The sequence below is a fragment of the Coptis chinensis genome, chromosome 4 (genome assembly GCF_015680905.1).
Source record: "Coptis chinensis isolate HL-2020 chromosome 4, ASM1568090v1, whole genome shotgun sequence".
In the NCBI taxonomy this organism is placed as follows: Eukaryota; Viridiplantae; Streptophyta; class Magnoliopsida; order Ranunculales; family Ranunculaceae; genus Coptis; species Coptis chinensis.
The window spans coordinates 6,464,525-6,483,863 of NC_141459.1; the positions used below are offsets into that span (position 1 = coordinate 6,464,525).

The 19,339-nt window shown below is 36.1% G+C and overlaps 4 protein-coding genes across 6 annotated transcripts; all 4 read right to left on the bottom strand.

Moving 5' to 3' along the window:
* Positions 1 to 639: 639 nt before the first annotated feature.
* LOC147501501 (strychnine-10-hydroxylase-like) lies at positions 640 to 2,845 on the bottom strand. Of its 3 annotated transcripts, XM_086606567.1 has the most exons (4): positions 2,704 to 2,845; positions 2,275 to 2,625; positions 1,831 to 2,152; positions 640 to 1,462 (listed from the first exon to the last, which is right to left on the bottom strand). In XM_086606567.1, the coding sequence occupies exons 3-4, from the start codon at positions 2,130 to 2,132 to the stop codon at positions 1,381 to 1,383; spliced, it is 384 nt and encodes a 127-aa protein (XP_086462693.1). In that variant the 5' UTR covers positions 2,133 to 2,152; positions 2,275 to 2,625; positions 2,704 to 2,845; the 3' UTR covers positions 640 to 1,380. The 3 variants fall into 3 exon arrangements, with proteins under 3 accessions (XP_086462693.1, XP_086462696.1, XP_086462694.1); XM_086606570.1 differs by having other exon boundaries at positions 640 to 1,451; positions 2,275 to 2,716; XM_086606568.1 differs by lacking the exon at positions 2,704 to 2,845 and having other exon boundaries at positions 1,831 to 2,155; positions 2,275 to 2,416.
* Positions 822 to 1,214, bottom strand: LOC147501502 (vinorine hydroxylase-like). Its single transcript, XM_086604323.1, has one exon. The coding sequence runs from the start codon at positions 1,212 to 1,214 to the stop codon at positions 822 to 824; it is 393 nt and encodes a 130-aa protein (XP_086460449.1).
* A 505-nt stretch (positions 2,846 to 3,350) lies between the features above and the next one.
* On the bottom strand, positions 3,351 to 8,403 carry LOC147501503 (putative membrane protein At3g27390). Its single transcript, XM_086606566.1, has 10 exons — positions 8,079 to 8,403; positions 7,889 to 7,997; positions 7,596 to 7,788; positions 7,348 to 7,478; positions 6,758 to 7,046; positions 6,537 to 6,643; positions 6,271 to 6,409; positions 4,810 to 5,002; positions 3,886 to 4,129; positions 3,351 to 3,794 (listed from the first exon to the last, which is right to left on the bottom strand). The coding sequence occupies exons 1-10, from the start codon at positions 8,170 to 8,172 to the stop codon at positions 3,656 to 3,658; spliced, it is 1,638 nt and encodes a 545-aa protein (XP_086462692.1). The 5' UTR covers positions 8,173 to 8,403; the 3' UTR covers positions 3,351 to 3,655.
* Positions 8,404 to 9,471: 1,068 nt separating this feature from the next.
* ATS (Homeodomain-like superfamily protein) lies at positions 9,472 to 13,599 on the bottom strand. The gene is made up of 6 exons (XM_086606571.1): positions 12,920 to 13,599; positions 12,711 to 12,787; positions 12,502 to 12,538; positions 12,099 to 12,261; positions 9,906 to 10,026; positions 9,472 to 9,795 (listed from the first exon to the last, which is right to left on the bottom strand). The coding sequence occupies exons 1-6, from the start codon at positions 13,350 to 13,352 to the stop codon at positions 9,622 to 9,624; spliced, it is 1,005 nt and encodes a 334-aa protein (XP_086462697.1). The 5' UTR covers positions 13,353 to 13,599; the 3' UTR covers positions 9,472 to 9,621.
* Positions 13,600 to 19,339: the final 5,740 nt, after the last annotated feature.

Consider the following 19,339-nt stretch of genomic DNA (forward strand, 5'->3'; position numbering starts at 1 on the left):
AGACTTGTTCTTTGAACTGCGATAATGGCCAATTTTGTATATAATTTTCAAGGAGCAGATAGAGGTATATTGCTCGTTGCTTTTTATATGATTGCGCACGTGACAAGCGTCTACTTTTTTACCCTTTGTCCTTGAGGGTTTGAATTATCACCCACGGAAGAAAAAAAAAGAGGCATCAGTACCATAACACACTTTAAGTCCAAATCCTGACTAACTCACTTCCTAAGTTCGAAAGTAAAATAAGAAGAAGAGATTGTAGTAGACTCGGAGAACTGGAGGTTCGGAACTAGTTGGAGTAGTAGGCTCGGCTGGAGGTTCGAAACTAGTTGGAGTTATAGGCTCGGAGAACCAACTCCTTATTAGGAACACCAAATCCGGATCTACTAAGCTCGGAACTCCAACACCGGATCCGAACTTGAACATGTTTCCTTGGTGTAAGTCAATAAAAGAGCGTTATTGACTTAGGAAACATGAGCTTTTAGAAGAGTCTGGATAAGACTTAACAAGAGATCGTTTTATAGTTAAACACTAATTATTTAATTCACAAGTAATTATGGAAAACCTAATCTGTTCTTATAAATTAAATAGTTGAACTACGTTTTGAGTTTGATTCTTCTTCAGAGGATACGTAGACAGCCATTAAAAAACATAGTTCAACTCATCATCTTCTATATTTCTTCTTCTTCTTGATCCAATATTTCTCATTGTTCTTTGATCATCAACAAAATACTTGTGTTTCTAGATTATGAAAAATCATCACACAAATATAATTAGCAGGAACTAGTACATCTGATAAGCTCCTCTTCAGAGTGGTCATTGTCTCATTCATAGAGCTTGGAAGAGAGGCATGGAGTGAGGACGACTTCTAATGGGCTTGCCTTGGATGTGGTAGCTCCAACAGTCTCAGTCATATCAACCGGAGTATTCAAAGGTGTTGCCAAATCAAATGCAAAAAGTAGACGAGCCAGCGTCAAATGTAGAACCTGGAGAGCAAATGAAATCCCAGGACAGGACCTTCTTCCTGAGCCAAAAGGTATCAATTCAAAATCCTGACCTCTTAGTACTTCTACATCCATGTGACTCATGATAAATCTCTCTGGCTGAAACTCCAAAGGATCTGACCAAACTTGTGGGTCTCTCGGCAGCTTCCAAAGATTCACAATCACAGTTGTGCCTGACGGAATTCTGTAACCTCCTATTGTGCAGTCTTCCATGGACTCATGAAGTACTGACAGTGGAACAGGGGCATATAACCTTCAAGTTTCCTTTACAATGGCTTGAAGGTAAACCAGATTATGAATAGCTCATTCATTAACATGTTGATCTTCTTTGCCAACCTGAGCATCCAACTCATGCTGAGCTTTTCTTAGCGCATGGCGATTATTCAGCAGCAAGGCTAGGGCCCAAGTTAGGGTGATCATGGTTGTGTCCGTACCACCTAGAACCATAGCCTACATAAAATCTGAAACTCAATAAGTGAACTGAATAATCCATGACTGAAAATCTCCAGATAACTTTCTTGTCGTACTAAGATAAGAAAGAATAGTAACAATAATGCTAATAATAAGAAACTTGTAAATGATTTGTACTGTTTACTCAGTTACCAAACTTTCTTGCCGTACTAAGATAAGACTGAACAGTAACAATAATGCTGATGAGAAACTTGTAAACGGTTTGCACAGTTTGCTCAGTTACCGAACTCATAATTCTACATAACAGCATTGTATTGAAATTGAATGATCAGGACATTGGCTTAACTGCAATAGTAATTCCATCATCTGCAAAACTTCACTACATATGTCTACAATTGTTCGGTTTAGCAATGCTTACCTGCCACATAGCATAGCCTTGATGATGGTATCGTGGTCGTAGCCAGGGAACTCCATACCTATTAAACTTGATATCATCACATCAATAAAATCATCATGATCCCCAACATCTGCAGAAAGCTTTCTCCGTCGATGCTCCTGCACCCAACTTCTGAACACATAGTCCACATCTCTAGCCGTAGATTTCATGGCTCCCTTGTACCCTCCGTAATTAATCCACTGAAGAAATGGAAATGCTTCCATTGCAGCAGACCACCCAAAAACATGAAGACATTGACTCAGTGCTTTCTGGAACCGCTGCATCTCATTCTTGTCCCTGACAGCTGCTGAGCCAACATATTATTTTCAAAATTTGCTTTCATATCAAGGACAGCCATTACCAAAACAAAGCAGTCAATAAATTGAATATCATGATATGGAAACAAGAATAGAGAAAATTACTAACCGCAAAACAACCAAGCAATTTTTTCCTAACACCTCGCTTGCTAATAGCCCTGAAAGTCTCCATAACAAGCCAAACAAGTCCCTACTAATTAAAGCCACCACTGTCCACAATGATATTGGCATGGGCAATGTTAGAATCAAAAGGGTCTTCAAAAATGATCTGTCAAAAATCAATTTATAAAGCATCCAGCATTCCACGCGACAAAGAGTTTAAATAAAAGGGGAAACATAAAAAGATGATGCTTGGAAATGCAGCAAGCAATCCAGAAAAGATGCAAAGGTCATAGTCCAATGATAACACCAGTATCACCAAAAGCTATCACTAGAAATACAAAAGGGCTGAATATTGCAGCTGCACGAGTATAAAAAATAAGTTAGATAAAACAGTGAAAAAATCAAGAAAGAGAGAGAGAAGAGTGTGTGAAGGTACCTTTAACGAAACCAAGAACAAAGAGAAGAATGAAAGCTGAGATTAAGAAGAGGTAGTAAGCTTTGTAACGACCAACTCCAGGAGGAGCTTCCATTTTCTTGCTGAACTGAGAAAGACGGGTGTTGGCAAGATTGCAGACAACAAGGGGATAAGTAATATTTGTTTAAATTATCTTCCGATCAACCCTCGCGTAATCAGCAGCCATGTGAATGTGAGACAGACACAGAACTGTCCACTGTCACAATATCTAGTCCACACTCCAATTGTAGACCATAACTGCCTCCACGGTGTACTCAAATAAGCACACTAAAAAATTAACAAAGTTTTGGTTTTTTTCTCATCTCCCTTTTAACAGTAAACATGTTATTGACCAATCCTTAAACTCGATTGAGAATATTATGTTATTAACAGCGCCTTTACTGCATCAGCTTCTGTAATACCATACCCTAAACTCCAAACTCTCAATAAATAGACGAATAAATAGGTGCAATACATAGATGGAGACAATTATTCTTCAAATTTCCATCTGCAACATGCTGTATGAAATAAACTAAAACAATTGTCAGATTCAAACAATTGACAAATTCAAAGATTTTCTGCAGTGATTTTAAAGATACTACAACAGTCATCTATAAATCTATAACCTATTCGATATAAAATCATCCTCACTTCAAAACTATTGGGTCAGATACATGAGTTGCTCTTGTGTTTGCTGAATCCCGAGTCTATCTGATCTCTGAAACAGTATAACACTCTGGCTCCTTAAACATTTCTGCCTATAACCAAATTCATGTGCCTACATAAAAGATCCAACAAAACACACCAAATGGAGAGTTTTTTCATGGTTTTTTCCTTCTACAGGGAAGAAGGAAGACCATTCGCATTACAGATTTTTTCTATAAATATAGAAAAGAAAATTTACTTAAAAATCTAATGAATAAGGATTAGAATGCTACACAGCTGCTCCTATACGGTCAGCGGTTCCAGCATCCACCCTCTTTTTTTCTTCTTGCACTAATGCTTTTACCACTTCATGGAACCGGCGCCTGAAGCTTGGCAATCTAGAAAGCATTGAACAAAAGCCTTGCAACCTGAAATGAAAAATACAAGACAGATTAAGAATACAGACAGCCCTAAACCACATATGCCACTCGGCTTAAAATAAGAGAGATATTGCAATACCTTCTACTAATGCTATGCAACTGAGCACTTTTGATCTCATCAACTGGTGGAACTCCACCATTGTTCCAAGCATTAACTCTTTCTTCATTACCACAATAGAGACACAATTTGTACAGATATAGTTCCTTTGTCTCTTTCAAATGCAGACTCTTAATCTGCTCTTTCATGACCGACATGGGCTCAAAAAGCCAGTCAAAAACCCTTCCCTCTGGCCGATTCACACTAGTCAGTTCAACATTGTCACCTGATGTAACATAAAAGGGTTACATTCCAATAAGCAATAGCAGGTAGATATATGAGGAAGAATTGTGATCTTGAAAACAAAGTAGACCTAGAGAGCCTCACTTATTACAGATTTGTGGATTTATGTACAAGAGTGGTAACTACAAACCGCTCTATCCTTCTTGTTGTAACATTCTACTATGATCACTTATTTTTTTCAACAAACACAATGACCCTTTGCACACCACTTTATCAAAATCTAGTAATTGGCATATCAGCAAAACCAGGCAAACACAATATATAACTTGGCGATTGACTCACCAGTAACGGGCGACTCTTCGAATAGGAAGAAATGGTGAGAACACACATTAATTGTACCAACTGGAGAGCAAAAATACTCTGAACAACAACAAAGACAGTCGAAAATCCTAACTGTATGGTGTATTCCCCTGTCGCTAATGACTATTTAGCAGTTCATTACAGGAAGATACAAAATTTAAAAGATAGTCCAACTGATTTTAATTTTTCATTCGAGACAATCCAGAAGTTGTTGAATGAATCCCGTTAGAATGAATGACCTCAATAACCAAGCTCAAGTACTACACAGTACATACTCAGGAAGAGATTCACAACTCAGTATAAGGACAACACTAAAATTTGATGCAAAAATGATATGTATAGTCAACAAAAAACTATACTTACGCATGAGAAATCCGGTTGACCCACACTCGATTGAGTGAAAAAAGCACCGTAAAAATGTATATGCAGGAATTCCAATGTTAACTATGTTGCTCTTCGAATATTGCCATGCTTCCAAATCTTTGACGCCAATGGCTCCAGCAGCAAGAAGCTCTCTCCCAGTATACTGACAGCCCTTGAAAAAATTATCCCATATCTGATACCAAAATGTAAAAGTGAGTAAGTATACAAAATGTGACTGCCTACACCTATTTCAAGATATGCATTTCTTGAGGACATCACTAAAGGAACCAAAAAAAATGTAATATGAAATAAAAGAGTAAGCACCACCCAGCCTAGGGGTGTCTCTTTTTGCCGAATTTCCGATTTTTCCGAAATCCGACCCGAAATTGGTCTGGCTCTAGGTGTAGTTTTCATGGGCCGATTTTCCGATTTCCGAAAATTCCGAAAAAAAAATTGGATCGGATTTAGATATAATTCTAAAATCCGATCCGATCCGAAATTTCCGATATTATTGCCAATTTATTCCGAAAATATATACTTCTCTCACTATCCACTTGAGTAGATCTCGACCGTTCATTCATTTTTAAGTTTTTTACTTCCAAGAACAAAACAAAACATAACCTAGCCACTACTTCCCCCCACTTGAATTGGACCACTCTATTGTCATTACACCGTCTACTATAACAACAATGATATGAAAAAAATATCATTGAGTTATACAATGACTTCTAGACCAATCCAAAAGCCAAATTCCAATAGATAGAATATTATGTAAAGCTACTTTAGAGTCCAAGACCATAATCCATTATTTATCTGACGACACTTCAAACTTCAATTTCCACACACGAAAAAAGATTGAAACATTACAAATACCTAGACCTTAACAGAATACAATGCTTGTTATTGGTGGCTGCAGGTTCTTTTTCTCGTTTTTTCTTGGATCACTTGTTTGAATGAAAATGGATTTTCTCAGTAAACAAGTGCGTATTGTTGTTGGTACATTGGTGTTGTGGACATGGTTTTCTCTCCCTACAATGAACATTGGCGTATGATATTCCAAAAATAATTGAAAGTAAAGAGATCTTTGAAAATTTACCAAGTATTCCAAAATTTCCGAGTTATTCCGAAATTTCCGAAATTGGAAATATATTTTGAATCCGAAAAAAAATTGGATCGGATTTGGCTAGCATATTAGGTTCCGAAAAAAAATTTGAAAAATTCCGAAGGAGGTTAATCCGATCCGATCCGATCCGAAGTCACCCCTAGCCCAGCCACATTCATACCATCCCTCCATCCAAACAGAACTATGTTTCAAACAAGGTGATCTTAGGTGTTTAAAGAGTGAGGAACTGAATGATAGTATGGTTGGCTACCAAAAGCCTGTTTACAGAAGTCCAAACTAAACTAGTCCAAGAGAACCTAAGAATGGAGGTGCATGCCACATATTCAAATTATACTTACCACCACAGCTTTCAGTTCCTGCATTTGCATGGACAGCGTCCTTACAGGAGGTTGCTTGGTGCGAACAACCTCAGGCTTCTCAGTCGCCCGCTTTACAGTCCGTCCTACACTGTAATCAGCTACCTCACGATACCTAGGCCTGGCTAGACACATAACAGAAACTATCATATAGTAAAACATAGGATGCAATGAAATTCCATCAGCAAATTCAGTCAGCGAACTCAAACAAGAATAAACATGAACCACTCGCAAGATATATAACATACCTAGGAAAGCATGACCCCTCTCGGAGGTAGAGGAAATCATTGGTGTATTCATCAAACAAGGCCAATACAGCAATGACATAGAGTAAACCGCTCTTTGTAGAGTTCTCCTAAAACAGAAAAAATAACTTATGAAATATACAATTGAAGTACAAGAAGTTTAGACAAAATCAATCCAGGGAAAAAAGAGTCTACGTTAGGAAAAGTAGATGATCAAAATGAACCTGATATGCAACAGCAGCAGCATAAAGTCCAAGAAAAAAACCTGAACAGATTCCTGCTAAAGAAGTTAAAGCGACAGCAATAGGCCACAACAAAATTGAAAGCCCAGCAAACGGCACACAAACAGTTTCCAAAAAGGGACCAGATCTTCCAATAAGATCTCTTACCAACCGATGCCACCCTTTAAAAAGCATAAAGGGAACTTTGTAGATCACTATCATAGCAATAAATGGTACATCCACAAAAATCCCTAAAATTGCTACTAGTATACATCCTGGTATTTGGGAAACCCTGCAAAAGGAAAGCGGACAAACTAATGTGTGACTTTATATTGAATGTTGTGTAAATGCTAATCTCATAAAGGAGTGTAGAACTTTAATAATTCGATGTATGTTACCAAGACTAAGAAAAAGATCTGAAATTACACATGTGCTACAAACAGTTATCAAACAATCTACATGAAGAAAATCGAATCTGATTATCAACTTGCCCAAAAGTGTGGATAAGTAAGGCATGGCAAGTGAAGGTTTCATGTTCTACATCCAATAAATTAAAAATTAAATAAAAGAAAAATCGTGTATTGTGGACTTACTTGATTTCTATGGGAGTCTCAGTTGTTGACTCTAGCCATGAATCCATTACAGAAAAGTACGAATGGAAGGAAACATCAGCAAAGTCACGTACGATTGTGCATCCACCCAAAACAGAGGTCCAAGTGCCATCCTAATAGTTTGTCCATCCCAAAAACATCAAATATTCTTCATTATAAACAGCCCCATTACCCTCAACTGTCAAATTTTAAAATATTCAAGGCTGATATAGAATTTATGTAACAAATACCTTGAAGCATCTGACAAATTTGTTCGAAACCCCTTCACCAACTGCCTCAAAAGTTGCCATCAAAGGCCAATAGAAACCATACCCTAACCCCGTAAACAAACTCCCAATAAATCCAATTGGTAACCATACCAGTAATGGGATAAGTAGGCTTATAAACAAGACACCCTTCATAATTGTACCAAAATTCTTCGTTCTACACAAAACAAAAAGGAAAACCATAATTCACCCATCAGCACATTTCCCTTAAAACCTCAACAACAATAAATTTAAAACACCCAACAAAAGATTCTTACTTTGCAATACAGTAGTAAGTCCAAATGACATGCATGGGCCACAATCCAATAATAACAGCAGAACATCCAATAAAGATAACAACCAAAACCACAGGACCAATTACAACAGCTGCATAATATCAACAACACTCAATCAAGAAAACACAACACCAACTATGAAAAAAAAAAGTGCAGTGAAGAAATGAAGTACCTTTAACAATACCAAGTATGAGTAGTAGTATAAAGAAAGGAAAGAAAGCAAGTAAGTTCCATATGTATCCTAGAATTCCATTATGTGCTTCCATTCTCACTCCCTACAAACTGAACAAAAAAAAAGTGTACTGTAGAACTTATTAGTATGTAAACTGGAATGGTTCTTCTTTTTTTGGTTGCCTTTTGAGGTGTCGGTTGATTGGTTGGTATGCTTTTTTATTCTGGTTCTTTGCATAAACTCCACGCAAGTTATAAAATTAGTGACTAAACATGATGATGATGATAATGTTTGAATAATGTGTTGTTTACAAACTTTTTGGAAACGAAACGTTGTCATCTTCGCGCACTTTGAGTTGTGGGGACTTTTAAGGGCGGGCCTTCTTTTTCCCGCTTTCTATAACGGTTCTTCTCTGTCTGGTGAGACTTGGGCCTTTATGGTGTAATGGGCCTGGGCTTAAAGCCTCTTCATATATATTGAACAAACGTATTCTGTTTCTTAACTGTTAAGACCCTTCATATATATTGAACAAACGTATTCTGTTTCTTAACTGTTAAGACCCACTAGTTTAACATACAGTGGGGGATAAGAAGAGTGAATGATTGGGAGGACATTTTGTCCAAAGAGAGAATATTATTAGATAGAATCATTTAACTATTGAGAGGGATACATTGATCATTGTGATGGATGAAAAAAGAGATAAGAAGAATGTGGACAGACAGAAACTAACCAAATGACATTTTGTCCACACACCACATCTCCCCCAGAACGTTCGCTCCTCTCACTTGAATATTATTAACGATAGTAATCATTTAACTATTGAGAGAAGTATACATTGATCATTGTGATGGATGATTACCTTTTTGCTTTCCAGGCTCCATATTTACAAAGGTTTGCTTTTAACTTGGGGAGTGGTGATGATACAATAAAAAACAGTCACTAAATAAAGCCATGACAGTCACTTCCAATATTTTATTTTCCAAATAAACTTCATTACAGTTTAGTTTAAACTCCATTAAAACCACCACCACCACCACTACCACCGCACTAAATCAGTTTAAAACTATCCCAAAAAAAGACATCCAAAATCAGTCCTACTGATGTCATAAAATATAATACGGACTAAAATTCAATTAAATTTCACTCGATTTTAGGATTGTGACGTAAAATGAAACTTAAAATTAAAAAATTAACCACTTTATAAGAAACTAAACGGTCTTATAAGATTTATTAAAAACAAATAGCCCCTTAGGATGCCATGTAATCTTTAGGATGACGCTATGTTAAAAACTTGGTAATTCTCTACTCAAAATGGTTGCACAATTCTTTTCTCTTGGTTTGAATGAACTCTGCAATACTGCTACTATTCAACTTGATCTTAGTACATTTGATGAAGCCAATAAAGCATTTCTGTCCATGTGTATAATTCCTTTCTTGTGTTGATTCTAAGACGAAGCAAACAAAACCACAAAACCACACAAGTGCATATAACATTGAGATTTCTTTTCTTTTTCTCCAAACCATATAAATTATACATGCATAATTAACACTTAAGTAGGGTTAGTTCCTTAGTAGGTTCAGCGTAGTCCTTTTGCCAACTTTGCCTTCCAAGGGTGAACTCTAAGTTGGGCAACATCTGTGAAGATGCCAAAGAGCTGAGATACATATTTTCATTCTCACTGTGAGATACTGGCTGGCCAGGCCGACATACGTTATCCTGTTCAATCAAGTTTTTAAAGTGTTAAACAGGAAATTGAATGTTGAAATTATACTAGAGTAAGGATAAGAAAGAGAGAAAAGAAAATGCAATTACGTAGAACGCCATACCATGGTTGGCTTATGTGAGACTTCTATAGAATTGAAATGAGAATGAGTTGGTTGATTCTCCTGAATTGATGGACTCCAAGCGTTCCTTCCCATCATTGTAGAAGATCCTCTGGTGTCAAGCCTAGAAGGAGATTGATGTCAGAGATTTAAAACTTAATTTGGTTTACATGTTCATCAGATCTGCTAGTTAGATTACCTACGTAAAAGCAGTACTAGTTACAACTTTCAGGGCCATCTTGAAAAATTTAAACTGAAGGAAGATTAATAGATAAATTATAAAAGCTCAATAGCTAGGTTGTAGAAAGTATAGGTGAGAATTGTTGGATAGTTTATTGCAAGATTTGCCTGTAAATTAAGGAAAAAGTTGGATGAAACTGGCATACATTGAAGAGGAGAAGTCAAATAATCAACAGAAATAGCCAAGGACTTGTCCCAGAATAAGGCATTTAACTTATCAACACTTTTTCTAACGGCTATCTGAAGCCTTAAATCAGCATTGTAAGTGCTTATATTGAGACTGAGGTTATCTAAAAATCGCATTGAAAAGGCCTCCATAAGGGTTCAACATAATTTACACAATTGGGAATCAAAATGGCAGCAGTTTAGTTCAATCATCTAACTATCAAAATTGTTCAATCTTGATAAGCTGAGGTAATTTATGGAACATTCTATTATTCTTCAAATTGTATGTGTTCGATCTGTTGGAAGTTTCATATCAATTAGATGCCTTTTGAAAGGCTTTAAGGAGATGTAGTTCTTGGATACTGCCAGATAATTACTGTACATTATCCAAGTACATGCATACATCAGCATTGTAATAAGTAGTGCATTTCGATTTTAGACTCGAGACCTACGGAACCAACATTACAATTCACAACAGCATTGTCAGAAATACTAATTGATATATATTAATTATTCTACAGAGAGCTCAGTATTCACTTCGATGACAATGGATTTATTTATAAATTGTTAGTAGACTTAAGAGTTAAGATTATATAGGCAATTAGGCTGTAATTGACAAAGATGTAGCCAAAGACTTTTTACTCTTAGCATCACCTAAAAGCCTAAAAGTATGAACTTTAAGTTCAAGTTCTATGGACTTTGTTGCCGAAATTAATGAAGACTTGGAGATAGGCATGGCTTTGGTATAGTTTTCTTCTTTAGTCTTGTCTATTATTCTACATTACTACTGCATTGTACTTACAAAGCTCCAACTAAGCACTTGACAATTTGACACTAACTACATTTAAATACTAAAAAGGACAATACACTAAAACAACTGGTCATGATGCACATTCTCAATTACACAGATTAAACAAACTTTTGACAGAATGAATAATCAAGATGGTAGTTAAAGTCCCAAACAAAGTTCTAATGAAAGATGAAATTGGGTGATAGGAATGACATTTTCCTAATGCAAATCATAATGTAATTGGTGGGACTGCATGAGATTCCCTTGAATTAATGATATTGAATGTAGAGTAATGTATTGGGTGTGGAAACACATTTTAGTTTGAATTTTTTATCCTTCTCAGCAAGAGAGAAAAATAACAAAACATATATGCAGAATATGTTGAAAAGCATGTCGTCCTTCAATCATATACATGCTTATTAGTTTTCATTAATACAAATGAACTGGCCAAATGAGGATTATTAATTTATTAGTCCATCATACCGTTTAGTGTTTAGTAAGTGTAATCCAGTTTTTTTTTCATTCTTTTTCCTTTGTACATTCTCGTCTGTAACCTCCACATTTCTTTTTAATATATTTTCTGCTCACTTAGCAAAAAAAAGTGTAATCCAGTTTTTCTTGTCTTTGATAGACGTCCGTGCATTAAAAGTCAACGAAATCAGGCTAAAAAAACTAACACCGAGAGGCCCTAGCCTTTATTCATCGACATCAATGTACTTGGAACATTTTTTTCTTGAATTCCTATGACACAGTTATCTACACCATCCTGCACATAACCACCCCGATAGCTACAACTCCTACAAGACTCGAAATCCATTCAACAGGAAACTACCAAAGTTCAAGAAACTTGTACATGTGTTGCACACTTGCACACATACCATTGTTGTTTGTATCATTGTATGTAGGTTGTTGCTTTCATGTGAACAATCTGACTAAACATAGAAGCTGAAACTTATGAAGGGAACACTGAGAAACATTAAGGTGGCAAAAGTTGTACTCACCTAGCAGATATTGGTAATGGTGGTCCTTCTGGTAGGGGTGGTGGTGGTGGGTTGAGAGAACGAGAGAGATTGATTTCAGACTTGTCACAAGATAGTCCACCAGTTTCCACTTCAACAATCCCTGTCATCTGATTTAATCCCATATCTGTCTGCCCTTGACCAGCTGCAACGTTCAAAACAACATAGAAGCATTGCTTGTGCTTTGTCAGACACATTCAAACAAATAAATGAAATAATTCGTTTAGACAGAAATGATGACTCCATGCTCATCCATTTTTGTAGTTAGTACCAGAAAGATCAATTGATTGAAACTATGTTCCACCTTTTAGATCTCACAATAATTTTATTTAACAAGAAACTTATGATAAAAAGGGGTTCATGATGAAGGGTAAAATCAAAATACCTGCTCCTTTGTCAGTGCTCTTCACTGTTCTATACATCTGCATGAATACATCCCATACAAAACAATTAAAAGAGGTCCACAATGCTAAGATTACTCCATAGATGCCCTTTTGTCTTTACCCAGATTTTTCACACCCAACTCAAGCTTAAAAAAATGATCAGTAATCCGTTTCAAATTAAAGAAGGTTTCTTCAAAGAATATAATCTCACCTGTAAGTGACTCTTCACATGAGCTAGCGTTAGATCCTTCACATTCATTAGCTCCAAAACTGATTTGGGTGTTGCTCCTATCACAAGAAAAAGTTATTACAACTTTAAACACGGCATCAAAACAACAAAAGAAAATACGAGTACTAAACATGAAATGAAGATATATTCTGCTATCCATGCTATTTATAAGAGTTTGTGACCGTTCTTACTCTCATGACCACCAAGTAGCTCCACGGCGTGAACAAAGTGGGCGTGAAGAGTTGAAGTCCATCTCATCCTTGGAGCTCTAATACTTCTCTTGCCTCCATTACCCCTAGAATTTCTCTTAAACTCATGTCCGTACATTTGAGGGTGGTGCAAGTGATGAAGGTAGTGAAGATTGCGTTGTGGTGGCATAAGTAAAGGACTAATTAAACTCTCCCTTTCAATTCCTAAGCTCAGCTTAGGTTCAAGTTGATGATGATCTTGGTGCAGTAGCCCTTGTTCATGGCTTATATCACTCCCACTACTACTCGTTGAGCTCCTATCACCGTAAAACATTTTCTTCATCGATACATCTAAGCCTACTTCTTGACCTTCACTTAAAACTGATGGAGGACTTATATGTAAAGAAAGATCAGGAAAAGTTGATGCACTTCTCATAGTTTTCGTTTTGGATATATGAATCTAAGTATGTACCAAGGAAGCAAAAAATGGACTAGACACAATTTAAGTCATGCAAAGATCGATCTCTAAAAGTTGAAGCAAAATGAAGAGAGTAAAGAAGAAAGAAATAAGGAAAATGAGCGGGAGGCAAAAAGAGGTAGGAGAGAACGGTGATTATAGCATCATGAGTGGCTTATGATTTGCATGGATGTGGGTGTGTGTTTTAGATTGAGAGAGAGAGAGAGAGCTATGAAGTGTATACTCATTAAATAAGGGTTCTTCTATCTAGACTCTAGACTCTAGAGTGAAAGATAATGCAGATAGCTAGAGAGAGACTCTTAGTAGTCAGTAGGAAAGAAAGAAAAAGAGAAGGTAAGAGAAAGGTTTTGGGAAGAAACAATGAAAGAAAAGAGAGTGTAAAGAGTAAAAAGTGTATTTTAAGGAAGCATAGGTATGCAGACACTTAAACCACAGAACTACAGCACCAGCAAAGTGAGAGAAAAAAAGAAAAGTTTGATTTTTCTTTAATGGGGAATGAAAAGGAGGTTGCAGAGATTTTAAGGGGTGGTTGTGTACAGGGAATGGTTGGAATTCGAGAAAACGAAATGAGGTACTATACTGTTTTTATGAAAGGAGGGGTTTTGAGAGTCTTGATGAGTAGGCATTTCTCTTTTTCCATAACGTCAACAGATGGAGACTATATATGAAATTCTCTTGTTTTTTTGTTTGTTTTAATGAATTATTAATATTACGATCATAACATACTTTCGCTTTCTTTGAAAATTGAAAGAACTTAGAATATTCTCTAATTTTATTTCATGAATAAGGATTGGGTCTAGGTTATGGCAGGCCAAAAATATCTCTGTTCAATATTCCCAATATTGGTCTCCCTTAGATTACAAAAATTTAATGTTGGTTTCTCATTGCCAACATGGCATTCATGTCGTCTTCTGTTTTTTTAGCAAAGTTCCTAGTCTTAATTTTGTTCACACAAGTATACAACATTATGGAAATGGATTTTACTCAAAATGCTTGGATATGTATTTTGGATTTTCCAACCAATTGGATACACGATGGAATGAGTACATTTATAACACAAATTGGACTTGGAGTCCCACTTCAAGATCTGATAACCTAATATCATAAGTCATGATATCTCGGAATTCCATCAAATATTTTAATTTTTGCCAAAATCAAAAATAACATTATAGGATTTATAGGGTCGAAAAAGTGTAAATTTAGAAATTTAGTCGGAATTTATCGGACTTCCAACCATAATTCCGGTTTTTTGGACTATTGAAACTCTGAAAATTCCAAAATCCTTAACTAATAACTATATGCCTATATTACGAAGACCTCATATTGTAGGAGCTCTCCTTATTTGTTGATGAAAATGTTGAGGTTTTTTCAATGGAGAAATGTGTATCCAAAGGACGGCCTTTGGTCTAATTTTGCGTCGATTCAGTCTTTGTGAAATATATGCATTAATTTTTTTAACAAGTGCTTTAGGCCTAATTTCGCATAGCTCTCCCTCGCAATCGGTTTTCCTCTCTAAAATGGGGATCTATAGGCTATAAGGACAATACAGTATAGCTCCAAGCAATAACATTCTCAGTATATACGAAAAAACATTACCGAAATTGATGTACCTAAAGTCCTGAATCACACTGTTAATGAGTTGTATGTATATTGTAATCACGGTCCATCAACAAGGCAAGGGACATGGAATGAAAGCAATTAATGATAGACCAGATTTACTCGTTTAAGATTCCAAGTGGTAATAGATTCCACATAGAAAATCCCAATTCCCAACAAAGAGCATTTAATTTACATTTGTTCATTGACAAATGCAACGAGTAGTATTGTTGTGGTAAATGATCGAATATTACCTGGACATACCAACAAGTTGGTTCTCATAGAGCTAAAATCTATTGAGAAAAAATTCCGTCCTTAGCAGTTAGAAACATAGTGCCTCATAGAAAACATTACCATCTTCATTTTGTCATTATCAAAAAAATAAAACATCTTCATTTTGTCCCTAAACTTATACTAAAACTGTACGTTTAGTTATTTAATTTTTTTTATCATGTTATGCTATCACTTTAACAAATTGCAGCATGCCATATTATACGTTTCGAATTGTACGTACCATCGTTTCAATCTCAAGCACCTTATTAACTCAGTGATTATTATGTTCTTGGTTTGGTTCTAACCTCTTCGAAAATAACCATGGCTCAGAATAGGCAAAATATCGAGGAGCACTACAAAAAATTCGGGTAAAATCATGTAATGCTATGCCGGTAAAATTGAAATCAATCAAGCCCCTTAGTAGATATCTTTCAAATTTTACTAAATTCTGATAAGTTGATCGAATATTTGAAAATGTCCACAGAATTTGACACTTTCGGTCAGTTCATGTAATTTTCAATACTTATCAATAATCTATATAACAAGTTAGGAAAGTATAGGACCCATAGGCCCTCTCTTCCTATAGCTCAAACAGTTTTTCAAGTTCTCATATTGTTTGTGACATGGCATAATATAAGACTCTTTGGTGGTATGTTGTTTTAGTAAACATAAACCAACTCATAAGATTGTCGTCTCTTTTTCTTTAAGTCATACATGTTGGAGCTCTTAAGACCCACTTCCTCTTTTCTCTCTTTTTCCTCTAGTCTTTATGGTTTAGCCAAAAGATCTCATTTTTTCTCTCTCTCACTATTCTTTTTATACTCTCTAGTCTCCCATCGCAGCCCACCCTATCTTCTCATCCCTCGCTCCCCCTTCTAGAATTACTACCGGGTACCCTAATGACCGCAAACTAATACTGTGCACCCCAATTATCCGCATATCTTGTCTTGGGCCCATCCCAATGCCGATCCCCTACTCTTCGGCTCGCCCTCTCATAACCTGCATCAGGTCACTTCACCCTTCATCTTCAATATCGCTAATCATACCACTACAATACCAATAAAATAGTGGTCAACAAAAATTGCATAACCGGACATTCTAACCAATTGGGCTGGATTTTTTTACATCTAGCCTACTTACACCATTTGGATTGTTTCAACATCTACCCCTAAACACTTTGTGACTGAACACTCTAATCATTTGGTCTGGGTTTTTTTACATTTGGCCTAATTTAGGCTGTTGGGCTTTTTAAGTCGGCGGACTGGGACAGGATTTTTTACAGCCGGTGCCATGGGTAAATATTTGTCTTAAAAAAGTTACAGTTATATTGAAATTAAGCTCTTTGACGAAACTTGTGTATATGATGAGCTCACGAGCTTGTTCCCAAATACCAAATTAGTAGCTAAGCTAGAAAGTACAATGGGAATCTTCTAAAATTCCGTAAATATCAGGAGAAACAAAAATATCGAGAGAAACTCGTGTGGACATGATGATATTGTCAGTATGGTAGGGATGTCCGGCAACAACGGGACTACAGAACCACATGGCTAAGTCTATGACCCCACCCTGTTCAACGTCTACTGTTTGTCTTCTCTTCTCACGCTCTCCTCCTATATTCCCTCTCCGTGTCCAAATATATTCCCATTCCTCAAATACCAATGTCCACGTGGCATTCATCCAATGATCTAGCTCAATCACCGGGTTCCACGTGATAATATCACGTGTGGTGTAGATATGATATTGTCGAGGTTAATTTGTAAAGATTCTTCTTTGTGCTAATTGTTTTGTTAGTTAAGCAAAGAATAAGAACAAATGAGGGTGTGTAGTAAATGAGGAATAGGCGGTAAATGAGTTGATTACTCATTTGCTAATGAGTTTCGAAGCTGCGGTCAGCGCTTAAGGCGCTCTAGATTCTTTGGGAAATGCAATGAGAATTTATTCTAACTTATTAAGTTACATTAATTTTGTCATCTTACACGTGAAAGACAAACAGTATTATTCTTCCATAGTAATTCATCATTATTAGTACTTTGTATTGTTAAATTTGTACTTCATCCACAATTTCATTCAATATATGACATATTGACATGTACTTATTTACGGAGATGTGGAAAACATTTTAACTTGGAACAATGGTTACATTGATGAGTTACATTGATATATGAAGCAAGGAATAATCCCTTTTCTTTGGTTGTGACGTGTGAGCTAGCAATAATACCTTTCTACTAGTAATATAACTTACAATTGTGATTCAAGAAAACAATTGTGATAAACAAAAAAATCGTTACGTTGTGGCCAGGGCCCAAATTCTTAATTTAAATATCTTGATCCAAGGGGCTTCGTTTTTCCAATATTATTAAGGACTCTTCCTCTTCTTATAATGGTTTTGAATGCCAATCCTATCAATTAAATTTAGAAAATCAAAAGGATTACAAAAAAAAAATTGAGAAAACGAAAACCAAAAGGATTTCCTCACATCAAAATGCGTTTAAAAGAATCAATATAATTCTGCTTAGGACGGCTTGAAAATTGATTATTATGAGACTCAATGTATGAATAATGAAGTAATAAGTGCGGGTGTTGAAGTACTTTATATGAGTTATGTTTTCTATAGCTATTTGTACACTTGGACGTAGAAAATATGGAGTACGTGACTCTACATGACAGATTGGGCTGGGGAAAAAGTAATTTTAGAGGACACATTTTTTTTTAATCACTCATAAATACGGGATAAATAAAAGGTCAAATATACAATTGACGCGAAATTAAAACGGTCTGGGTAGATAAAATGTCAAATATATTCCTAGTACGAAATAATAAAAGGTTCCGCCCAACCGAAACAACCTCGTGGTCGTGGGTTCGATCCCCACAGACGGCGCCAATGTAATATTCAATAAGAGAAATATAAAATTAACAAAACTCTTTCTTATTCATTAATGGTGTTTTACAACTGTTCACTCTTTCTCTCTCTATTTACACGTGAGAAACAGAAAAAGTAAATGTGTCAAATGAATCCCATTATCTCTATTTTGTCTTCACTTCTTTTATAGTTGCTCTATATATGTCAATCCAACAGTTTTTTGACATCTGTCCATCTTTGTCTCTTTCCTTTGTACCTGAAATAATCATATAAATAAAGACAAATATCGTAAGTGTACGATATGTACGATATTTGGCCACCACATATAGTATGAATAATCACTGATCATATCTTAACATGACCTATAAATACTCATTGTTCATATGAATAATCGTAGTGCATTTTTTTTTATATAAGTTAAACTTTATTGATGAAGTCATAGGAGGCAATATTACAAATTGGGTGAGAGAGTTGCTCACACCAATACATAACATGACAACAACATACAAGTCATCAAGAAGCTCTAAAAAGTGAATCCCAATGTACTATTAAGTCTTCAAACCGATACTCCCGGTTTCTGATCGCTTCGCCAACCCAATACCATGCCAAAGCCTTTATATTAGTGCACATGCGATCCCTCCTAACCTATTTATGCCTGAAGACCACCTCATTCCTAATAGTCCATATGATCCAAATAGTTGCGTACATCAGAATTCTCAAAAACTTTTTCCCAAAATTTCCCCCTCTAACTTGAGGCCATTGTTGAAGTAAGTTTTCTAAAAAGTATGTGTTTGACAACACCTCAATGATATCAAAGATGTTGCCCACTAGATTGGTCCAAATAAATTTCACCGTGTCGCAAACGAGAAATAGGTGAGAAGTTGTTTCCTCAAAGTTACCACATAAAGGACATTCAGTTGACATGTCCATACCACATGAGGTGAGCTGTTCTCTAGTTTGAATCTGGTTGAATAAAGCACACCAAAAGAAGAATTTAACTTTATAAGGTATTGGGATTGACCAAACTAAAATGTAAGGGAATGGCTAAATTGTATCCTATCTTTCTTACCGTCTGGCTACTTCTAAATGATCATAAAAATTGCTAACGCTAAAAGAACCATTTGGCAACCATCTCCATACCCACTCGTCTTCCTCGTTTGAAAATGTTACACCATGACAGGCAACTCCCAGTCACGAGGAGCCCTTCGTAAGTAGA

Bases quoted from the DNA above. Each gene is read 5' to 3' on its own strand.
- LOC147501502 (XM_086604323.1), bottom strand. From the start codon at position 1,214: ATGGAAGACTGCACAATAGGAGGTTACAGAATTCCGTCAGGCACAACT.
- LOC147501501 (XM_086606567.1), bottom strand. From the start codon at position 2,132: ATGCAGCGGTTCCAGAAAGCACTGAGTCAATGTCTTCATGTTTTTGGG. The intron at 1,463-1,830 runs GTAAGCATTGCT...ATTGAGTTTCAG, and splicing joins AAGGCTATGCTATGTGGCAG to ATTTTATGTAGGCTATGGTT.
- LOC147501503 (XM_086606566.1), bottom strand. From the start codon at position 8,172: ATGGAAGCACATAATGGAATTCTAGGATACATATGGAACTTACTTGCT. The intron at 7,789-7,888 runs GTAAGAATCTTT...TGTTTTGTGTAG, and splicing joins ACTTACTACTGTATTGCAAA to AACGAAGAATTTTGGTACAA. The intron at 3,795-3,885 runs GTATTGCAATAT...TTTTCATTTCAG, and splicing joins TTGCATAGCATTAGTAGAAG to GTTGCAAGGCTTTTGTTCAA.
- ATS (XM_086606571.1), bottom strand. From the start codon at position 13,352: ATGAGAAGTGCATCAACTTTTCCTGATCTTTCTTTACATATAAGTCCT. The intron at 12,539-12,710 runs GTGAGATTATAT...GTATTCATGCAG, and splicing joins ATGTGAAGAGTCACTTACAG to ATGTATAGAACAGTGAAGAG. The intron at 9,796-9,905 runs GTATGGCGTTCT...TTGATTGAACAG, and splicing joins TCTCACATAAGCCAACCATG to GATAACGTATGTCGGCCTGG.